This window comes from Alternaria infectoria (genome assembly GCF_024043175.1).
Source record: "Alternaria infectoria strain BMP 0036 chromosome Unknown scaffold_50, whole genome shotgun sequence".
In the NCBI taxonomy this organism is placed as follows: domain Eukaryota; kingdom Fungi; phylum Ascomycota; class Dothideomycetes; order Pleosporales; family Pleosporaceae; genus Alternaria; species Alternaria infectoria.
The window spans coordinates 22174-44921 of NW_026250739.1; the positions used below are offsets into that span (position 1 = coordinate 22174).

The 22748-nt window shown below is 53.8% G+C and overlaps 8 protein-coding genes across 8 annotated transcripts; 5 read left to right on the top strand and 3 right to left on the bottom strand.

Moving 5' to 3' along the window:
* Nucleotides 1-339: 339 nt before the first annotated feature.
* On the bottom strand, nucleotides 340-1673 carry J4E92_010995 (uncharacterized protein; the record flags this gene model as incomplete). Its single annotated transcript, XM_051502328.1, has 4 exons — nucleotides 340-659; nucleotides 708-962; nucleotides 1013-1313; nucleotides 1365-1673. 4 exons carry the CDS (start codon nucleotides 1671-1673, stop codon nucleotides 340-342), a joined length of 1185 nt encoding a protein of 394 aa, XP_051347439.1.
* Nucleotides 1674-3015: 1342 nt separating this feature from the next.
* On the top strand, nucleotides 3016-8834 carry J4E92_010996 (uncharacterized protein; the record flags this gene model as incomplete). Its single annotated transcript, XM_051502329.1, has 2 exons — nucleotides 3016-4616; nucleotides 7280-8834. 2 exons carry the CDS (start codon nucleotides 3016-3018, stop codon nucleotides 8832-8834), a joined length of 3156 nt encoding a protein of 1051 aa, XP_051347440.1.
* Nucleotides 8835-10555: 1721 nt separating this feature from the next.
* Nucleotides 10556-11443, bottom strand: J4E92_010997 (uncharacterized protein; the record flags this gene model as incomplete). Its single annotated transcript, XM_051502330.1, has 1 exon — nucleotides 10556-11443. One exon carries the CDS (start codon nucleotides 11441-11443, stop codon nucleotides 10556-10558), a length of 888 nt encoding a protein of 295 aa, XP_051347441.1.
* Nucleotides 11444-12777: 1334 nt separating this feature from the next.
* Nucleotides 12778-14747, bottom strand: J4E92_010998 (uncharacterized protein; the record flags this gene model as incomplete). The annotated part of the gene is made up of 4 exons (XM_051502331.1): nucleotides 12778-13629; nucleotides 13679-14238; nucleotides 14285-14409; nucleotides 14464-14747. 4 exons carry the CDS (start codon nucleotides 14745-14747, stop codon nucleotides 12778-12780), a joined length of 1821 nt encoding a protein of 606 aa, XP_051347442.1.
* A 925-nt stretch (nucleotides 14748-15672) lies between these two features.
* J4E92_010999 (uncharacterized protein) lies at nucleotides 15673-17325 on the top strand (the record flags this gene model as incomplete). Its single annotated transcript, XM_051502332.1, has 3 exons — nucleotides 15673-15739; nucleotides 15787-15848; nucleotides 15940-17325. 3 exons carry the CDS (start codon nucleotides 15673-15675, stop codon nucleotides 17323-17325), a joined length of 1515 nt encoding a protein of 504 aa, XP_051347443.1.
* Nucleotides 17326-17581: 256 nt separating this feature from the next.
* J4E92_011000 (uncharacterized protein) lies at nucleotides 17582-18741 on the top strand (the record flags this gene model as incomplete). The annotated part of the gene is made up of 5 exons (XM_051502333.1): nucleotides 17582-17647; nucleotides 17700-17721; nucleotides 17811-17879; nucleotides 17934-18025; nucleotides 18076-18741. 5 exons carry the CDS (start codon nucleotides 17582-17584, stop codon nucleotides 18739-18741), a joined length of 915 nt encoding a protein of 304 aa, XP_051347444.1.
* Nucleotides 18742-19029: 288 nt separating this feature from the next.
* J4E92_011001 (uncharacterized protein) lies at nucleotides 19030-20647 on the top strand (the record flags this gene model as incomplete). Its single annotated transcript, XM_051502334.1, has 3 exons — nucleotides 19030-19219; nucleotides 19272-19804; nucleotides 19856-20647. 3 exons carry the CDS (start codon nucleotides 19030-19032, stop codon nucleotides 20645-20647), a joined length of 1515 nt encoding a protein of 504 aa, XP_051347445.1.
* Nucleotides 20648-21155: 508 nt separating this feature from the next.
* Nucleotides 21156-22550, top strand: J4E92_011002 (uncharacterized protein; the record flags this gene model as incomplete). The annotated part of the gene is made up of 1 exon (XM_051502335.1): nucleotides 21156-22550. The coding sequence occupies one exon, from the start codon at nucleotides 21156-21158 to the stop codon at nucleotides 22548-22550; it is 1395 nt and encodes a 464-aa protein (XP_051347446.1).
* Nucleotides 22551-22748: the final 198 nt, after the last annotated feature.

Below are 22748 nucleotides of genomic sequence, written 5' to 3' on the forward strand. Positions count from 1 at the left end.
TCGCAATCGGTTTGAGCCACTCAATCTAATGAATACCCAAGGCTCGCTGCAATGCGCACTCAGTGATGTCAAGTCTTGTGTCATTTTGTAAAGAAATAGAAGAGATCCCCTAGGTAGCGAACCATCACCATGCCCAGTCCCTTCCATCAAGCCCGCAACGCAGCGACACCCAATTACAGCTTCTCACGTGTGTGGACAGAAACACACCTGGAGTATGAAATGTGGTAGGAAACAGCATGGCCAATACAAGGCGCTACCGAATATACTCTTCGGCTGCTTGTCATCCTATGCGCTCGGCGAACGACGCGACCCTGAGCTCGAGCTAGTCGACGAGCCGGTCTATGACTCCGAGCTGCCCGACTCCGCACTCGGTCCATTGCGGTAGCTCGAGTCGGATGTCATCTCGTACGACGACGAGCCGCGGTTGTGGTGGGCGCGAGGACGATCTTCGGGATGGTTGACGGTGTCGGATCGGTGGCCATCGAGCGTCTGCATGTGTACCGGCAGCGGTGCCGCTGGCTTCTCAGTGTGACCTGTGGAGGTAGAGAGTGTGCCGAAGGAAGGGATTACTTGACGCTGGGTCATGGTCGGCTGTCTTGTGCCGGATCGCAGCTGCTTCGCAAAGTCATACTCATCCGTTCCATCGGTCGCCTGTCGAGCTGCAGAGAAGTCAGTAGTGGGTAACTATAGGATGCATGGGAACATACCAGATGTGTTCTCGTAATGAGTAGAGCTTCGACCAGCTCCATGCTCGTGGTAAACTTCGCGGCCATCGTGGTCTGCGCCGGGGTTGGCAGTCTCGTATTCGAGCATCTTCATCAGACGGTAGAAGATGCATGCTAGGATAGCGCCGAAGAGGGGTCCAATCCAGTAAATCCAGTGATGTCCAGGCCATACACCGGTGACGACAGCAGGTCCGAAAGAGCGCGCTGGGTTCAGTGAGCCTCCAGTGAAGTATACACCTGTGTTTGTTAGCATTGATGTATTTGCAAACTTCGAAGTTGGTACAGACCGGCCAGCTCCGCGATGAAGAGAGCAAGGCCAATGCCGATTGGCGCAACGAACGTCGCCTTGTGCTTCTCTGCCGCCAACATAAAGATGGTCAACAGCAACATGAATGTCAAGAACATCTCGATGAAAAGGCCTCGCGTTACTGAGGTTTCCTTGCTGAGGGTCGTGTTCACGGACAGTGGTCCTGGGAAGAGACCAGATACGATTGCAGCGGCAGTGATGGCTCCAAGAAGTTGAGCAATGACTAGCAGTAGGGCCTTCATCCATCCGAGTGCTCCGATGATACCCATGGCGACCGTGACCTAAGCCTCATCAGCGTGTCAACTTCTGCCAAGGAGCTTGCGTGTACATACAGCAGGGTTGAAGAGGCCGCCACTGATGCGAAAGAAGACCCAAACCGTGACTGCCAGCGAGAAGCCAAATGCCAACGAGATGTACAGCAGCGACCCAATGTCCATGGGTCTGGTACCGCGGAGGTTGTTGGCGACCTGTGTAGCAGCGAAGGCGAAGAAGAGGAAGAGAAAGGTGCCGACATATTCACCCGCGAAAGAGATGAAGAGATGGCGAGCTCTGTTGGGTAGCCACCCGAAACTAGCGAGGCGTGGCTCGCCCGGTCGATTGGGGTCCTCGGTGTATCTGGACTTCATGCCTGGCAGAACCATGACGCTTTACGAGGGGGCGGCTGGAGGTCATCAGTGTCAGATTCAGATTGGTGGATGCCACAAACGGGTTTCATACATGTGCGAGTGCGTAAAAGTAGGTCGTAGGTGATAGGCTCGTGAGCTGAGGTTGGTAGCCAAGCAGATGAGACTTAAAAATGATATGAGTAGGAAGAGGGCTGCTGAGAGGTATGGAAGCTGGTAGTAGGGCTGGGTATAAGAGGAGTTGAGGGTATGAGAGGCGTGTAGGCTGGGAAGTCGAACGAGGCAAGATATGGGAGCAGCGTGACGACACGAAGGGCGAGGGGAGAGCGCAGGCAGTCGTGAAGGTTATGTTGACGGGGTGCTTTCCGATCGAAACAGATCTCGTCGTAAAGCAGAAGCCGCGAGCAGACCCAGATGATTGACGAGGAAGGAGCGGCCCATGATCAGAGTCTAGGTGACCGCGACATCTCCAGCAATATTACCTGGGAGACATCAAAAATGCCATCGCTTTGGACAGTCTTCTTTTGTTCACTGTCCGTCCATGTCTGCTTCACCTCCACTCTCGCCATTGCAGATGTGACGAGGAGAGCATGTCCGCCAAGGTCGGGTGGGTGACGGCCGTGTGTAACTTTGGGAAAGGGTGAGTGCATCTATTTGCGCGAAGCTTGAGCTTCTACCACGGAGCTTTGCCGTTTAAATCTTCTCCTCATGCCAATCTAGTCGATGAGTCCTTAGAGCTACAGGATGTTTGCAGACTGGTCGTTTCCTGTCGGCACGCTCTGGACGAAAGCGAGAGGAGGCGGTACGCGGACTCACACAAGGCGTCGCAAATCATCAGATACTGTATCTCGAAAGATAGATAGTGACCACGAACCATTACGACAAGGCAGACGTGGTTTTTGGTGTTTCTGACGTTTCTAGCATGGTCGAGTGCGGGGAATGGCATGCTTGGCACTCATCGCGCGCACGCGCATGCGGCCGTCGTGGCCGTGCCCCGATTGCACCAGGGTCTCGCATCACGACATCATCGGGCGCCCACCAGCCTTTCACTCTGGAGCACGCGCTTCTTTATCGCCTGCCTCCAACGCGTTTCTCGCTGTAATCGCTGCGCCAGCTCCTCCTGCACATGTGCGCCGTTCGTTGTCTCGCGCCACCCGAGTAGTGACGACCTTGACGTCCGTTTATTGCCGCATCATCCATCGCTTCCTGCCCTTCACTCGCCCGCGTGACCCTAGACAGGACCACATCCCGTCTGTCTCCTGATCTCAGTCGATGCCTCTACACTCCTAGAAATCCAGCACTACTTGCTGTTCTTCCTTTCTCAACCTCCTCCTGTCGCCGCCCGGCTGCTTCCGCAAGCATGCGCCCTCTTCGCCTACTGCTTTCGCTGTCTACGAGCCTGGTCGCCGTTACGCTCCTCCTATACATGGTCGTGGGAACATCGCAGAATGAAGAACAGGAACGCATCTCAGTTGCGTCGAGCCGAGGCAGTTTCAAAGCCATGTTCTCTTCACCATTCCCGAGCTCGTTGTTCCCGCCGTCCGCGATTATTAGTTTGACCGACGATAATTCGACCTTCTTCCTCGCCCGACCCGCTGCCTTCGGCCCCGCGCTACCCAAAGGAGGCTTGAGCGGCTCTCTATGGATCGGTAGCGGGTTTGGAGATGACTCCATGGGCGCCGGCGGCGAGCTGGGTTGCAGCGACGTTCCGGGCTGGGAAGATGGCAACGATGACCTCATGCGGGCTTCACGGCCATCGGGCTCTTCCAAAGGAAAAGCAAAGGACACCACGCTTGACAGAAACTTGCCTTCGAAAGAGGGAGCACCTGGCCTTAGCGAAGACAACACCAAGGACGCCGTTGCGGACGATGGAACGGACGATCACCTGCAACCAGGGCTTTCCAGCACGCACATACTGCCACGAAGCAAACACGCCGATATACAATCACTACAAGAGAGTGCTGAAATCGCTGGCAAGGTTGTACTCCTCAAGCGAGGGGGTTGTGGTTTCCTGGCCAAAGTTCAATGGGCACAATCGCGTGGAGGAGTGGCCGTCATCGTTGGTGACGACGTGCGTGGCGGCGCCCTCGTTCGTATGTACGCCAAAGGCGACACCTCTAATATCACGATTCCGTCCCTGTTTACTTCGCACACAACCGCGCATCTCTTGTCTTCACTCTACCCAGGAGACGGCATGCTTTCGGATTCTGCGGCCTCTCATGCCAGCGTCAAGGACACTGAAAGTCATGCGACTCTTTCAGAAGCGCCACAAGTTATACAGACTTCGGCCCACGGGAAGCAACACTCGCTGCCATCCAAAAAGAAGTCTGCCGAGGGAGAGCGAACAAGCTTTTGGCACTCATTCCTCTCTGCATTTTTTGGTCATGGGTTAAGCAACAAATCTCCCAAGGCTGGCAGCCGACGACTTCCCAATAGCGGTGATTTGGAATGGGTGGAGGTTAGTGATTGGGAAGATGACCAAAACCCCATCAAGACAAAATCGGCAGTGCCCACGGCAAGCCCCACCAACCTCGCTGACGGTTTCGTTATCGGTGAACACGACTGGCGCGATCCTGACCTTTTGCCACTCACTGCAACTACAAGTGCATCCACAAAAACAGCTAGCCCAACTCCAGTGAGTACCAAAGCAGGTAGCAATGCCTTGCCTGGCAGTGGTGAGTATACCCCAGCCAAGGCAAAGACCGGTGTGAAGAGCCCTTGGAGCTGGTGGTCTGGCTCTAAACACAGCACTGCGTCTTCAGCGTCATCTAGTCGTGCGCGCACTAGGAGCATTACCTCGATCATCGATGTCCACTCCGCGTCTATCAAAACATCCTCGTCTGCGACTAGTGCTCACCAAGGCCTGTGGGTCACGCTTACGCCCACGAATGTTTCAAGTAGTCCTTTCTTCGACACTCTACTCGTACTCGTCGTCAGCCCATTGGTCACTCTGACAGTCGTGTACGCCCTTCTTCTTCTTAGATCTCGTATACGACGTCGCCGTTGGAGGGCACCCAAATCCGTTGTTGAGCGTTTGCCTGTCAGGACCTATCAGACAATAAGCGATTCTTCGTCCGCGGCAACATCTAGCGCTGCTTCACCTACTACTCCCTTACTTCAGCATTCTGCAACACGTTCTAGATCTCCCGAATCTCGATCGCGCTCGACTACCGTGTCAGAGACTCCCGCCACGTCGACATCGGTGCAGCATGCATCTCGTGACCGCGAAGAAGAAAAGCGAGAATCTGGGCTGGCGGCGTGGAGACGACGCTATGGAGGCCGTCAACGAGAATGCGTTGTTTGTTTGGAAGAGTACGTCGATGGTGTCAGTCAGGTCATGAGCTTACCGTGTGGCCATGAGTTTCATGCGGATTGCATGTAAGTACCTTTTCCATCCCATCGACACAGCCGATCTGACGTGAGTAGAACACCTTGGCTTGTCACGCGCCGGAGGACTTGCCCCATCTGCAAAGGCGATGTTGTACGTTCCTTGAGTCGAAGCTGGCACGATCGGCTACAGTCAGCATCACCAACGCGCTCGCCCCGACTATCTATCAGCGAAGAAGACGTACAGACGGAAGCTGCGGAGACTCGCAACATGTCACCTTCCGCGTCGCGACCTGTACCCATGTCCAGATCTGGACCCACCGATCCATCTCCGCGTGATGACGACATTGAAGCCGGCTGGTCGGGGGACAACTCTCGGCGCACCTCTGGGGAGATCCCGCGAGCTTCCGAAGCGGGTCCCTCATTGCGTGAGCTAGCTTCCTCTGTTTCTACCGTAGTCTGGCGCGGCGTCGACGCGGTCCGATCGACGACTGGCCTCCAGCGACGGTCTCCGCCTGAAGACGTTGACAGAAATAGGTGATTTCGCTATTAATGAGTTACGGTTTCATATGATGGTTCTTGGTTGCATTGAAGGCCTATACCCCTGGGAAGCACACCGGCGTTGCATCTGAGCTTGCATTGGTCATAGACATAATTACACGTCAGCGAGTGGCTCGCTTGAGAACGACTTGGCATAGCCTTAGACAACTTACGCACCCTACTCAATCGATAAGTCACTCCTTACAGTTGCTGAAGCTCCGCCTAGTGAAAGCTCAGTAGGGGTTGTATTGACTAGTCCTTCTTACACGAGATCCTCAGCTCCGCATGTTGTTTCTGAACTGCCTAGTTAGTACGACCAATGCGTGTGAAGATGAGCGTCGTCTGACGTAGTACGGAAATATGACCAGGCTCATGGCAAGAACGACGGCCTAGCGCCTTGGCGTCAGCGGCCCGCGTAGGTCATCCCTGAGCTTCAAATCACCCGCATTCTCTCGCATCCGTCCGTCACTTTTGCCAGATTTGTTCACCCGTGGACCTCTCATCGTTGAGCTTCGAGAACAGTAGACCCCATTCGTCGTCTACCGCGACTTTCCTCGCCATCAGCACAGCTTGGCCAATGGCCATGTGATTCGCGGCCATACCACGTCAGATCACCACGCGACAGGCAAACGGGTGGAATGGCGTACGACGTCCCGGCTGAGAGCTGGAACCCCGGAAACCCTCAACTGAATACCCGGCACGCATATACAGTACCTAATATACCCATACAGAGTTGTCGTATTTCAGCCGCAAAAGCCTCCGTTCAATCAATATGCCGTCCCACCCGACAGGAAGCAAATGAGAGCTGACTCCAATTGCAACGTGCGACGGTGCCTGGATCCGAAGGCCTCTTCTATCATGATCTGCACCCCGCAATCGATAACATTATTCATGCTACCCGGTTACGCGTGAAGTAAATTAGTGCTAATTTTGGTCTCACGTCACGGTTTCGCGCTTGCTCCCTAGCATGAGCTTAAACATCCAAACATGATTGCGCAATTACCGGACTTTTGACCGAAATAAAAGGTCGCCCCGTCTGACGACACTGTTGGTATGTCTTAGGTAGTGGGCTGGAGGGTACTTCCTTATACGAAAAATGCAGCATCATCACATAGCGGAACGCGCATGCCTAGGACGAACCGCCAAGAGCTTGGATGGCAGCTGTGAACTCGTGTTCGCCAGAACACAAAGTTTGGTGGCTTCGGAAGGCGTCGTCTGGTCTCCTGAGGCCACTCTGCGACTCTGACATGTCTTATAGGCTTCCTTGGCGATGAGTGTAAGATGACTACGCTGGTAGGTGAGACCAAGTATGCTTTCAGGGCGTCCAACGTGCTTTCCGAATATATATCCGGTCCGATCTCTACCTGCTAAACATTCAACCTCGAAGGCATCTTCCGGTACCACCGCATTCTTATTGATTAGTGGTCTTCTTCTTGTTGACAATGAAGCTTCTCTTCTTCCTTCTTCCTCTTTTCGGAAGCGCCCTTGGGCGTGCATTGGACTCGCCGCCAGACAGCTGTGTAGCAACATGCCCACCACCTAACTGCCCCGGCGACAATGCATTGGTACGCACCCTCTTGTTAGAGCAGACGACGCCAATCACTGACGAAGATTCTTACAGGAAGCATGCGCGTGCCTCAACCAGCGAGAGTACGATTGTCAGGCGAAATGCCCCGAATACGAGCCCCGTATTCTGGTAAGCTAGAATCTTACCCAACGACATCACAATGCTCATTACAGATTTAGCACTGCCCTAGGTTGCCTGCCAGCACGCCAGAGCCCACACCCGCCGAATGTGTATGCGAGGAAGTCTTCTGCATCCTGTCATTCCCTGAAGGTTGCTACTGCCAAAACGATGCGAAGAAGGCGTGCTTCGAGAAGTGCGGTGGCGAGGAGCCGACGTACCAGGACTGCAGTATTCCAATTGACTCTGTCAAAGCTCGCGCCCCGGAGCCAGAGCCCGTCGCGGAGCCTGTACCTGCGCCCGTACCAGCACCCCAGGATGAAACATGTGTCTGCGAAGATGTCATCTGCATTCTTTCTTTCCCTGAGGGCTGCTACTGCCGCAACGACGCGAAGAAAGCGTGTTTCGAGAAGTGCGGTGGTGAAGAGCCAACCTACGACGACTGCACTGTCGACATCGTAACCCCCCAGCCCGCACCAACACCAACGCCATTATTGCCAGAGCCTATTTGTGTATGCGAGGGATATGTATGCATCCAATCTTGGCCTGAGAGTTGTCTTTGCCGCAATGCCGGGGAGAAAGCCTGCTTCGAGAAGTGTGGCGGTGAGGAGCCAATCTACCAGGACTGTGGCGTCGACATCACACCTCGCGCCGCAGAGCCCGTACCGGAACCAGTACCAGAGCCACAAGATCAAGTCTGCATCTGGTGCCCGGAAGCCGATTGCACTCTAGCTTTCCCTGAGGGCTGCTACTGTCGCAACGACAACGCGAGAAGATGCTTCGAGGAATGCGGTGGTCCAGAGCCGATTTACGAGGACTGCAGTGTCGATATCGCACCTCGTGCTCCAGAGCCCGTGCCGGAACCAGTACCCGAGGCACAGTCCGAGACTTGCACTTGTGAGCCCGCCTTCTGCCTTGGACCCGAGTCTTGTCGGTGCGCCTACGACGCAGCGGTAGCGTGTGCCCAGAAATGTGGTGGTCCCGCACCGCCTGACTTCTGCCCTCCTCGCCCCGTCGAAGCTCGCGAAGCAAAGCCAGAGCCCGTGCCAGAAGCAAAGCCAGAGCCTGAGGCCGAGATTTGCACTTGTGAGCCCGTCTTCTGCATTCAATCTTGGCCTGAATCTTGCTGGTGCGCCTACGATGCAGCGGCAGCATGTGCCGAGAAATGTGGTAACCCCGTGCCTGTCGACACCTGCCCACCTCGTCCCATCGAAGCTCGCAAAGCAGAACCAGAGCCGGTCCCGGAACCCGTAGCTGAGCCACAGGAAGAGACGTGCGAATGCGAGCCCGTATCTTGCATCGCATTATGGCCCCAGTCTTGCTGGTGCTTCTACAACGCGGAAGTGGAGTGCGCCGCAAAGTGTGGCAAGCCCGCACCACCTCCATCGACCTGCCCTCCAATCCCCGTCGAGGCTCGTGTAGCAGAGCCAGAGCCTGCTCCTGCGCCCATCCCCCCTCCTCCCCCTCCTCCAGTGTGCGAATGCCCTCTGGTCAATTGCATTTCGACACAGCCTGAGCTATGTGAATGCCTGAATGCTTCTGCACAGAGATGCTATGAGCTTTGTGGTGGAGAGAAGCCCGTACCCCAAGTAAGCCAACTTGCTACTAAAAAGTCTGAATCAATCTAACAATACAACAGGTCTGCCTACCAGACGCCAGCACAACATTCTCAACTAGCATCGTACCCATTCCTACCCCCGTCAATCCTCGCCAAGCTACCCCCACCAACCAGATCTGTGGCGGCGGTCGCGCAAGTCCTCTTCAAGAGTGTCCCGCAGGTCAGACTTGCATCACTGACCCTTTCACGCCTGGCTCTTGCGGTCCTGCTTGCGATATGCTGGGTATCTGCGTCAGCGAGAAGTTGTGCGGTGGTTTTGCGGGCTTTGAGTGTGATATCCCAGGCCAGATCTGTGTTGATGATCCGAGGGACGATTGTGATCCGTTGAATGGCGGCTCGGACTGTGGAGGGCTGTGTGCTTGGCCGCAGTGAGTTTCTGAGATGGGCGGTTGGTGAGAAGGACTTTGGAAATGAGGAGAGAGCGTGTATGTCAGGGGTGTAGATGTGTTGTCATTCTTTAAGACATTCCTTTATTGATATTAGCGACGAGTTTCCATTCTTTTACCAAAATTGCAATCGTTTGATCTCTCCAGACCTCTTCGCTGATTTGTCTTTGAATCCTTTTTTTTTCCCTTTTCCTCCACTTTTAGTAGACCATGTATGCGAAACGGAACCCGCTTCACATCCCAAGACTCCTGTTCATCTTGTTCCCCGCCTTGACAAACATCGTCATCAACACAGCCACACTAGCTGCCCACGTCCCACTCCTCAGATAACTCGTCTTGTTCTTCTCAACCTTGACATACAGGAAACTGTATATAACGCGTAGACCGATGTACGACGCTACCATGGTATTCATCGTTGCTGTTTGGTTTCATCGTCAGCATGCATTTCCCATCCACCCAATCGTACACAAACGTCCATCCATCCCCCCCCCAAGCTCATCGATTACAAAGCCTCACCAACGACTCATTCATATTCTAAGAAAAAAGACTTACCAACATCCAACCCCACCGCATTCCCCGCCAACACCGCCCCAATGAAAAACGGCGCATTCTCCATACTATTCTGATGACAAGCTTCTGCGCGCTCGGCTTTGGCGTAGATAGCATCGGGAGTGCATTTTCGATAGTGTTCTAGTGTTGAGGCGCCGCGCGGGTTGTTGTTGTTGCGTTGGCCGTTTGTGGCGGCTTTGAAGAGACCTTGCTAGAGGTGATATATCAGTGGAGATGTGGGATAGGGAAGGGGAAAGGAGCACGTACAGAGTACATATGTGGGTAAAGAGCCATGATCCAGTATACAGGGATGGCGTGGAGAGAGTAGTTTGCCGGCATGATTGGTTGTGTGAGGTTTCTCAATGACAAGTTTGTTCTTTGTGGAGTTCAGCGAATTACTCGTTCTTGATGCGCGGAAACGATGAGTCTCTTATGTGTTCCAGATTTCCTTGATGTTTAGTCGTGTTGGTAGGTTTGTTGAGTAGCCCGAGACGCGCATTGACGCGAAGATGCTAGTACTACGATCAGTAATCACAGGAAAGCGCTGACATTCACTGACGTCCTCGCAAGACTAGCCACGATGATGGTCGGATCGTCGCGATATATAGACATTCTTTCGGCCGAAAGCTTGTCTCGTCGGATCGTTGATCCATTACACACAAAACTCGGTGTGGAGAAATAGTTGCGATTCCCGCGCTATCGAATTCGGTTTTCAACAACTCTACACTTCTATTACTGATACATCGACAACAAACACATGTACATTCTCTATATACATTCAACCCCACAACGCCATCTACAACGCAATCTTATCCGCCATCCCCGCCCCACCCATCCACTCAATATAACTCTCAATACTCTTCTGCATCGCATCCGTCGCCTTCTCAATCAACCCCGTAATCGGGGTGAGGCCCGCCTGCTCCTTCATAACATCGATGAAATCATTGTTAAACGCATCATTAATATTGACCTTCGCAACACCACACTCAATGCACTCCTTGAGCAGCTTCTCCTGGAACCACTCTTTACCCGCGCCGTGCAGCACGAGAGCAACGCGATCCCCAACTTTGCTGTGCACGTTGCGCAGACGGGGGTAATCGAGTTGAGGACCTTTAGGACCGTATTTGCCATGTACGTTTCCGAAGGCGGGGGCTAGCCAGTTGATGCCTGTTGCGACGAACTCTTCTGCTTGTTCGGGAGTGGTGAGAATGGCTTCTAGACCCATTTCACTCAGGTCGCCGACACCGTCTTCGCCGCCGTCGATACGGCCTGGTTCGGCTTCTGTGATGATACCGCGCTCATTGCAGTACTTGACCAACTCCGCCGTCTTTTCCAGATTATCGTCAAAATGGCTCATGTCGACCATGATGCCGTCGAAGCCGTTCTTGAAGTTCGCTGCTTTCTTGACGATTTCTGGTGTTTGCGCGTGGTCCATGTGCAGGGCGACGGGGACGCTGGCGTTGTCGGCGGCTTCGCGGGCGGCGTGCAGGAGGATGCCGTCGGCGTAGTTGAGGGCCCAGGGGAAGAGTTGGATGATTAGTGGTGCGCGCTTTGCTTCTGCTGCGCGGACAGAGGCGAGGATGCCTTCAACGTTGTAGCAGCATGTTGCGCAGATGGCGTATTTGTTTGCGGCGGCGTGGGCGACGAGCTTGACGGCTTTGTTTTGGGAGAGGTCGGGTGCCATGATGATGGTTGTGGAGATGTTTTCAAGGGTAGATTTGGTATGATGATTTCAGGTACAAGGTAGAAGAGGAAAGGAAGAGAAGCGTGATATGAGCGATGATGCAACTTCCCCTCGTCGTTCCGGTTGCATTTCCGACATTCCGATGTCTTCTCTTATGGTGGGGCTGTCGGCAACTGCTGGATAGCCTCAGCGGCGGAAACACCGATATTCGGGTCATCTGCCGGCTAATTGCAGCACTTGCTGTTAAGCATTGGTACCCGCGGAATGCCTAGTCGGGCATTACTTGCCGCGGTCTTTGCTTTACCCCAGATTTACCCAATAATTGTGACCTTAGAACTTCCACTCGATCCTCATCACCTAGATATCTATGGAATAGAAGGAGACATCCGAGATCTCAGGATCGTGAGAACAATCGACGCATATTTGCTTAGAGTCGCGAAGTTCTAACATCATAGAAGACAATATCGGGGACACTTCGGATAGAACCCCTCCTAGACGATCGTGTGCGAAACCGCATGCCATTTTACGCACCGGCACTTCCACTAGAATTTACCTCGCTGACTGTGCAGTTCGTCCAGCTGGCAGATACTGTTCCCGTCAGATGGGCATGTTTCCTCTCTACACTTGTTAGAGTTATTGCCTATCCTCGTCCACACCACGACTGCCTCGCACAGACTGCACGATGATAGAAAACTTTACTTGAAGTTCCACGCTTAATTTCCGTGATGTATGGGCTTCTAATGTACAATCGTAATCATGAAAAGTCCAGCCCAAGCCGATTGACGGCCATGTACCCAAAGGGCTTTGATCCCTAGAACCCTGAACTCCAGCTTCAGCCCTGAAATGGTCGTCGAAGCAAATGCAAAGAAGCACTACTCATCTGAGTGCCTAGATGAAAGAATATGGCATTCGCAATGGCCAGGAAGTAATAACCTTCAGGTCCATATCAGATAAACCACCCAAGCCCGAGACCATAGCATGTGCCTGGCTGTCTGGACCAACCAACGCCGCCCATAATAAGATCCCATGGTATCGAGCCCCTTATAACGCCCAGAACGCCACACATGCTCATAAGGAAATACCCGAAGTATTGATCATAACCGTACAAATGCCGCCGAAGTCGTCGAAGAAAGGAAGTAGGTGGACTGTGTCTGCGAACAACGTGAGTGAACCGCAATAGTAGCGCGCTGTGATGAACTACACAGACACGTTAGTATCCCATCTCGCAAGTAGCATAAAAGCTATATAGAGGTCCGGTTCACAAGAGGTTCGGCGATGTTCGACATCAGTCCTATAGTACACTATCAGTAGAAGAGCAAAGCAGATAGAATAGTTCAGCGAATGACGCCCCAACTATCCATGCTGCTAAGACCTCCAGTGCGCTCCTTCTTCTTGAACGCATTCCAGAAGCGAAGCGTCTCATCACCAGCACCAGTGACGATGACCTGGCCATCCGGGCTCATGGCTAAGTAGAGTACACGGTAGGTGTGGCCCGTTAACGAGACGACTTGCTGCATGCTCGGGTACTTCCAGACAATGATCTGGTTCTGACTGTAACCGTGCGTGGATACGATCTCGTTGCTGTTCTTTGACCATGCTAGGTTGCACACTTGGCTACCAGTATCAAGACTGTTGATGAGATTTGCTGGTGCCGTAGGCGATAGAGGGACGTTGGCAGTGGTTGCAGCTGACGCAGCCGCCGATGCGGAGGCGAGTGCTGAAGCTGACGGGCCGCTGGAGCTGACGAGGGTGTTCCAGAACTTAATAGTTCGGTCTGCTGTACCACCACCGCTAGCGAGGAGACCACGCTGATGTGGGCTCCAAGCAATGGCCTTAACGGCGGCTTGATGCTCACTCCACTTAAAGGTAGGCTCGGCGTTGAGCTTGTCCCAGACCATGAGCTTGTTGTCGTTGCCTCCGGATGCGAGTTGTTGATCTTCCTGATTCCACTTGAGGCCGCAGACTTCTTGCTTATGGCCAACAAGCTTGCGCAACCATTGCTCTGGCTGACGCACGTCTCGGTGGTAGATTGTACGGTCTCGCGAGCCTGAGGTGAGGATGTGTTCGTTCCATGCAAGGGCGCCGACCCTAGCTGTGTGACCTGTCATGGTGCGAAGACGGCGCTGAGTCTGCGCATCCCAGATCTGTACTTGGCCTCGGTTGGTTCCGACCGCAATGTGAGAGCCCTGCTGGAGATTAGTACGTGCGGCATATGATCTAGATGGCAAAACTTACGCGCTGTATCCAGTTCACACTTGTAACTGAATCATCGCCAAGTTCACAGAGCTTGGTAACGCGACCGCTACTCGAGTTCCACATGTAAACACATGATCCAAGTCCTACTCCCAGAGTATTTTGGCTGCCCCAGTCCACGAGGTTGAGGTAGAAATCATCTGCAAGATCCGGTGCATCCAGAACCTTGTATGGTACCTTCGAGACTGCGCGAGCCTGCCGTTGTGGGCTAAGAAGCATGCGCTGACTGCTGTACTTGATTGGTGATAGACTGTAAAGATCTGAACGGGCGTTGAGATTGAGAATACCATGTCGACTTGAGGGCGTCCTCGACGGAGTTGGCTGGCCGGAGTAGGAGAACAGATTCTTGTGCGGGGTTGATGGGGTTCCTGAAGGCGGTGGTAATGTGGCTGTGGTCCTAGCTGGAGGGGTGTGTGAGCGTCCTGCTCCTCGCATATTGGCACTATCTGTCGGCGACAGACTCTGGGGAAAGGCTTGGGGCACGGAGCCCTCGAACATCTCTTGTCGGAGTACGGCGGAGTAGGTGCGGTTGGCTTCTTCGGCTATGGCGGGTTAGTGACTGTATAGCAGAGGACTGCGAGTGCTTACTCTTCTGGAAGTGTAGCTCGTGGTGCGGAGTGCGCCTCGCTTTGGACGGAGTTGCTGGCGAGGCTTCATCGTGGAGCAGGTTGTAGCTTGCCTGGAGGTCTTGGCCTGCGCGATTTGGGATGAATCTGAGGAGACGTCAGTACAGACAATCCAGTGCTCCTAGACTTTTGCAATCTCACCTGTCGCCATATATGCGCGGGCGCTTTCGGCTTGGGCTTGCTGTTGGTGTCCGCTCTCTAACTCGGCCAGCCTGTTCAATGTGTCCAAGGGCTTTCGTTAACGCCGCTGCATCTATAGGCTCTGAGCCCCGATCGAGCGGGTTGGAGGGGAAGATCTGGTTGCGCTTGTGCGAGGCGGTAGGCGGTGTCTTAGACTCGGGCGGCGATATCAGTGTCGGGGTTGCGACGCCCTCTTCGGTCTGCGCATGCGCCGCAGCGGTCTCCCCTGAGTCGTCTCGCGCCATCGAGGTGGATGCGCCTGGTTATGGGTTTGTTGTTGTGTAGATCGGTGCACTGTGCGAAGTGAAGTAACAGAGTCGTGGCGGGGTGAGGGTAATCGATGATCGCGAGTGGCGGGTATACTGCAGCTGGCAGGACAATGGCTGCCTGAAACGAGAGTGAAGGCGGGAACAATGAGGTGAGTCGCGCGGTGACGTGGAGTCGTGGTATTGTGATGATTGATAGCCCCTAAGTCGTTTGCCCTCCTCTTAACCAATGACAGGTCGTCGCGGCGCACAATAGTGCAGACAATAGGTATGCTTTTTATTCAATTTGGCTGCGCATCGAATTGCGGTAGACGTGGGTAATGTCGGCGTGGTGTTGGCGGTGGGCGCGCAACGGGCGGGGTGGGCGGCGGTGACCTTGTTGTGGTTGCGGGTCGGAGCTTGTATGCTAGACAGGCGCAGGGTGCTGGGGGAGCAACGAGAGACACGGCGGGCGCTGTAAGGAGAGACAATAATAATGGGCTAGTCCTGGGCCAGCTAGGCTATGTAATGTGAAAGCGAAGATGGGGATGGAGATGTCGTCTGAACAGAGCAGTAGGCGAGGTGAGGGTGGCCGCTGCGATGCGCCAGGGCAAGAGCCGTCACGTCGCCGCTGCCATATCCGTATGTTTTGATGTTCGTACCTTCCACCACGACGCGTTCCTTGGGGTCCTCTCATCCAATCAGCGTCGCGCATGGCCGCCGAGTGGAGTCTAGCGCTAGCCTCCGACGTGCCCTCCATCGCCTCTCAATCGATACCCCACACCGCCCGCGGCCAGCTTGTAGACGTCGTGTCCAATCCTTGATGCTGCCATCATCCAAGCTGCGCATTACACTACTGCACCTCGCACCGACAACACCCCTTGTTGTATCACGTCCCAACTTTGGACTATCGCGTGTACGAACCATGGCGACCAAACCCTCCCTCAAAGCTGCCGAGGACTTCCTGTCTTTTGTCAATGCCTCGCCCACACGTACGTCGCGTGCTGTCGTTACCTGAGTAGACACTGACTGTAGATAGCATTTCACGCTGTCAAGTCAGCAAAGGAGAGGTTAGAAAAGGCGGGCTTCAAGCAGATCAAGGTACGCAACTCTGCAGTCTAAGTGTCAACAGTGGGGTATCATGATACCATTTATGTGTACCGTGGTAGAGGCAGATAGTAACAGTGACCAGGAGCGCGACTCATGGGCACCCACCCTGCATCCCGGAGGCAAATACTACCTCACCCGTAACACATCCTCCATCGTCGCATTCGCCATCGGCAACAAATGGAAGGCGGGCAACCCCATTGCCATGATCGGCGCCCACACCGACTCTCCCTGCCTGCGCATCAAGCCTGTATCCAAGCGAACGGGCGACGGCTTCATCCAAGTAGCCTGCGAGACATATGGTGGTGGACTATGGCATACCTGGTTTGACCGCGACCTCAGCATTGCAGGTCGCGCCATGGTGCGCACAAAGGACGGCAACATCGAGCAACGTCTGGTCAAGGTCGAGCGACCAATGCTGCGGATACCTACTTTGGCTATCCACCTGGATCGCCAGGAGAACTTCCAGTTCAACAAGGAGACCCAGCTGTTCCCCATTGCTGGTCTTGTCGCTGCAGAACTGAACCGTCAAGGCAAGAGCGATGAAACCAAGGAGGAAGGCAACGACGCGGAGACCGAAGGGCCCCTCGCTGCGCCGACCGCGAGACACCACCCGTACATAATCGATATCATCGCTGAGGAGGCCGGCGCTGAACCGAGCGATATTGTAGACTTCGAGATGGTCCTGTACGATACGCAGAAGTCGGTCATTGGCGGTCTCAACAACGAGCTAATCTTCTCTCCACGATTGGACAATCTCATGATGACGTATTGCAGCGTCGAGGGTCTTCTCAAGAGTCTGTCCGACTCGTCAGCACTGGAGAAGGATTCGACTATCCGATTGATCGCATGCTTCGATCACGAGGAAATTGGCTCCCAAACAGCACAGGGCGCAGACTCCAACCTGCTACCTGCTGTTATTCGTCGTCTCTCAGTATTGCCAGCGTCCGAGAGCAACTCCGATGCATCGTATGATAAGGTTGAGGCAGACACCGCTACTGCCTACGAGCAAACACTCGCCACATCCTTCTTGATCTCCGCCGATATGGCACACTCCGTACACCCCAACTACCCAGCCAAGTACGAGGCTCAGCACAGGCCTGAGATGAACAAGGGAACTGTTATCAAGATCAACGCCAACGCGCGTTACGCCACAAACTCACCAGGTATCGTTCTGCTCCAAGAAGCAGCCCGCCGTGCCAAAGCGGCTTCCTACAACCCGAAGTCAGGAAAGGAGGGTGTTCCGCTTCAGCTCTTCGTTGTTCGTAACGACTCGTCGTGTGGAAGCACCATCGGGCCTATGCTGTCGGCGGCCATGGGCGCGCGTACTCTTGATTTGGGTAACCCTCAACTCAGCATGCACAGCATCCGTGAGACTGGTGGTGCTCATGATGTTGAGCACGCCGTAAACCTCTTTGACAGCTTCTTTGAGAACTTCGAGGAGCTTGAGAAGAAGATCATCGTGGACTGACTCGATCGATCAAAGCTATAATGAAGATAGTATTACAATGCAGTCAAACTCAAGTCAATGCATTTATCATGAATGAACAGATCGAAGTGTGAAACACTGAACAAGTCAATCAGAGGTTGTGTGATGAGTACCTTGTGGACTTCGGAATCCGTCGGTATCGTTCCGCTGGATTTCAGGGTCCACGCCAAGCACCCCACCAGTGTCATCTTTCGTCCGTGTTTACTGACGCGGGAACTGTAACGAGACAATCGGCATTATGGCAAAACCTCAATTCCTGTCTGGCGACAAGAACGCCATAGACGAGTTCCTGGACAAGTTTGATGTATGCGCCTAGAATCTTCGGTTGCCAGACGCTTCACTGACGAGATGCCCAGGTGTTCCTCTTCGACTGCGATGGTATGCGCCAGCCTTGTTCCTACAATCATGTCTCTTGCTCGCGACCACTATAGCACCTGTGGCCATCTACTGATCGTGACGAAGGATAGGCGTCCTCTGGTCCGGCGATCACCTATACGAGAGGGTCCCAGAAACTCTCGAGATGCTGAGGAGTAAAGGTAAGACACTCACTTGGCACGCAGCATTATGACATTCCAACTGACTGACCCCAGGCAAACAACTCGTGTTTGTTACGAACAACAGCACCAAGTCGCGCGCAGACTACAAGAAGAAATTCGAAAAACTTGGTATCCCCGCCCAGGTGGTATGTAAGCAGTGAGGCCAATGTATGAGCGCTTGCTGACACGATGTCAGGAAGAAGTCTTCGGATCGTCCTACAGCGCCGCCGTATACATCGCTCGCATCCTCAAGCTCCCCACGCCGAAGAACAAGGTATTCGTGCTAGGAGAGTCGGGCGTAGAACAGGAGCTCGAAGCTGAAGGTGTCCCATACATTGGTGGTACAGACCCTGCCTACCGGCGCGAGTTCCGGCAGCCAGAGGACTTCGAGGCTATTGCAAATGGCAGCCTGCTCGATCCAGATGTCGGCGTCGTGCTGAGTGGTCTGGACTTTCACTCCAACTACTTGAAGACGGCAATCGCGTTCCAGTACCTACAGCGTGGCGCGGTATATCTCGCGACCAACATCGACAGCACATTGCCAAATGCGCACTCTCTGTTCCCTGGTGCTGGTGCATCAGGCGCCGCGCTTGAGAGAGCGATTGGTCGAGCCCCTTTGTCTCTGGGCAAGCCGAGTCAGGCCATGATGGACGCGATAGAAGGCAAGTTCAAGTTCGACCGAAGCAGGACATGCATGGTGGGCGACAGATTGAACACGGATATCCAATTCGGTATCGACGGAAAGCTGGGCGGAACTCTGGCTGTGCTTACCGGCGTTAGCAAGAAAGAGGACTTCCTGGCTGAGGGTGCGACAACTGTTCCGATGGCTTATGTGAACGCGCTGGGTGACCTCATGGGCTGAGAAATGATGTGATGAGAGCAGGGCTGCACCTAGAAGCAGGGTTGCAAGGGCATAGATAGGGTTCAGTATAGAATACAGGGAAACGATGCTAAGACTCGCATGCCACTCTGAACCGCTGGGTCTGGGAACATGGCAAGCAATGATGACCCAATCAGACACGCGAACAGCGCGTGCGCTACATGTGGCTAGCGTGCTTTACGCGTGCACGCGAACGCGCCTGCCACTTTAACACCCCCATCAACCGTGGAGACGTGCAAGCCGCCGAACAACGCAAGAAATCTCAACATCATGATCCGCCACGACTACTCTCGAGTTGACCCCAAGCGACGCGCGCAAATCGATCCTAAGAGGCAACAATTCAAGAAAGCAGAGTTCCAGCAGCAGAACTATGAACACCGACTGAACTTCTACACGCTGCCACCCACCGCAGAGATTACACTGGAAGAGTTTGAGACATGGGCAATCAACAGACTGAAGGGTATGTACCTTTCATCACGACTACCTGATCGTGCTAACAGTGTGCGATGCAGTCCTCTCCGAACTCGAAGCCTGCAGTTTCCGCAACAAAGGCCCTGAAGAGACCGCCGAATACATGAAGAGCATACTGGAGAAGTACCTTCCACTGCGATCGGATTCCTCAAGAAGTCAGAAACTACAAGAAGAGCGGCGGAGAGACCACTATTCACACTTCATACTGCGCCTTGCGTTTTCGTCAACAGAGGACCTGCGACGGCGGTTTTCGCGGCTTGAGACTATGCTGTTTACGCTGCGGTTCAAGGATGATGATCTGCGGGAGCGGCAACAATTCGTCAACAGCCTCAATCTGGATTGGACAGAGGTCAAGGAAGATGAGAAGCGGGAGCTGAGGGATGAGTTGCATGCGGCGAGCGGTGTTAAGAAGACTGAGGATCAGGAGTGGTTCAAGGTTGATTGGGAGAGGGTACCTGAACTTGTTGCGCAAAGAAAGGTACTCTTGAAGAGGGGAATGGCGTATGTGCCGCAACGAGAGCAGATGAGTCTGGTGGTTGCTGAGTTTACGAAGAAACTGGACGAGGCACTAGAGGTATGGACTCCGCTATACACATGACGGGAGGCACCACTAACAAACCTGTAGCTGACAGCCCGCGCCCTCCCCCGCCTCGACGAAGACGACCGCCTCGCCCCCATCCTCGCCCACCTCTCCCAATCCTTCACAACCCCGGACGCCGCCTACTCCACCTCCGACGCCAACATCGACGGTCTCTCCACCATCACCGCAAACAGCATCGACACACTCTCCCAACACTTCCCCCTCTGCATGCGCAACCTGCACAACAGACTGCGCGACGACTCGCACCTCAAACACTTCGGCCGTCTGCAATACACCCTCTTCCTCAAAGGCATCGGCCTCAGCCTCGACGAATGCCTCGTCTTCTGGCGCCGCAGCTTCAAGCTCATCACCGACGAGAAATTCCAAAAAGAATACAAATACAACATCCGCCACGCCTACGGCGACGTAGGCGGCGACGCAAACCGTCGCGGCCGCGGCTACACACCGTATTCCTGCCAGAAACTCCTCACTGAGGCCCTGCCTGGTGCTGGTCAATCGCACGGCTGCCCTTACCGCACTTTCGCCCCGGAAAACCTGCTCACCATGCTGCAGCGTGTGGGTGTTAATGATAGGGATGTGCTCAAGACGGTTAAAGAGGATGTGGGGAAACAGAGGTATCATGTTGCGTGTAATAGAGTGTTTGAGTGGAGTCACAAGAAGGAGATTAAGAAGGTTAAGGAGGAGGGGAGTTGGAGTAGTAATGATTTGGATACGATTGTGCATCCGAATACGTATTTTAAGAGGAGTTGGCTGCTGAAGCATTTGGGGGAGGGGAATGCGGGGGTGGTTGGGGGTGGGGAGAAGATGGAGGAATGATGGGTTGGTTGGGTCTTTGGGGATATGGGATGGTGAGGTGGCATGGTTATGATGAGATAGCATGGTCGGGGTCATTTTCTGCAGCGTTTGTACTTCAATACCAGTTGATGTTCGTTTCTGGTAGCTTCCCGTTTGGATCGATTGGGTTGAGCGTCCTTAGAGGAACATGTGAGCAAGATGGTGTTCTGTCACAAAGTGATCACAAATTTGAGGTGGGTGGCTCTAAAGCTATCACAGTAATTCCGCTGACCAAAGTACAAGCCAGTATGCCGAGCGCTGAAAGACACCAGGCAGCAGTCGAAGCTAGAGGCGTAGCAGCTTTCTAGTCCGTCACAACATCTGTGCGTTTTCGGCTACCGGGCTCCTTCCTTCGATAGTCGCGCAAGCTTCTGCATTCACAAACCACCACTCCTTGTGTTCACTCTTGTTTCGCGGCGATCTGACTGCAGCTACTTCCATGGTACTTTGGATAAAACATCTTACCTTTTCTTCTGCCATCACTTCCAGCATGAGTTGGGACGTAGCAAAGTCCATCGAGTTGCACAATCGCATTGTCGCCCATGCCCGCTCGCACCTTCCACCTGAACACCAACCCACCATCCAGCGCAATTGGTTCGCCACACACTCACTAGATCCAGCTTCCCCAGGCTTCGAATTCGACCTTGACGATGAACTCACAGAGTTTCTATCTGGCATCGACCTAGTCGTACCCAACGAAGCCAGTAACCATCTAGCTTTCAACCCAGTCCTCGTTGGCATCGTGAACCCTCACGGTCGTTACAGGTTGCGAACCCAGTCATGGGAGGATTGGGATGACGACCACGCTGATCTCATTGTGTTGTACCAGAACACGGGGTATGATCCAGCTGGGCTGGTTTACAGTCTAGAAACGCAGCAGGTTACCTACTTGGAAGATGCTTTCACCTCACCTTATACACCCGATGAGATGAAGCTTCCGTGGGCTGATCTTGATGAAGTGCTACAACTCTATTGGGACTGCGTCGAATCTGGCAAGTTTGTTATAGATGCGGAAAACCCTGGGTTTGGCGAACCTGATAATCTTGCGACGCAGGGGTGGAGAGTTGAGCTGTGTACGGAGAAAGAGATGGATCAGGTGCTGGACGTGTGGGGTAGTTTGGTTGATGCGATTGCGAAGAGACTACCTGCATCTAACACGCAAGAGGAAAAGAACAAAGGTGGAGACCAGACAGGCGACGAAGAACCGCAACGCAAGAAAAGGAGGAAAGACGAAGAAGGGCTGATCTCAATTGAGGTTTTGAATAAGTACCCGGCGATCCAGCCGTTCGTACGCACGTTTCTCTCAAGAGCCAAGAAACCTCCATTCAAATCTATCGCACCGCAGCTCGACGTGCCTGATGAGGACTTCATCCATCGCGTAGGAGCGGAGATGCAAAACAGAAACCCCGATGCTACTATCGAAGAGCCGCAACACGGGATATCCGAGAATTATCTGTTTCTACTTTTCCCGTGGCGCACATCAGGCATCGAGCTCATTTCCGAACGCGACCAGGAGAATTGGAAGCCTCAACGTGGATCTAGCATTTTGGACAATCGCGGAGGACTATACATTCAGCCCGACGACTTCTACTCGTATTGTGGCACGTTACTGCTTCCATTTCCTCTGGGCGGTAACGGTCATGTCCTGCGAGGTGACGATACCAAAATAAAAGCATATGAGCCGGGTCAGGATGTGTTGTATCATCGCGGCATAGGTAATCTCTTCGTACCTGGCTGGGGAACGCCGTTGACTGCTATCCTGATTAACTGGTGGGAGCAAGTCGAGAATGACTCTTGGGGTGTTGATGACAATGGAGTTGCTGGGGGAGATGAGCTCTGGAAGAAGGCGGATACCGAAGAAGACGCGGAGGACTTCAAAATCTAGTGGTGGTACTTTCGACAAGCACGATCTAAATTGCTATTGCGCGTCGTCTGCGCGACGATGAGGATTCTCGCTTCCGTGGAAGTTTGCGGATACAAGCATGATTGCTGGGGCCAACACGGGACAGCGCAGTACCACGTACGCGATGCGAGTTTGTCCACAGCAAACTCATATCTTTTCGACTCATTAGAGGGCGAGATG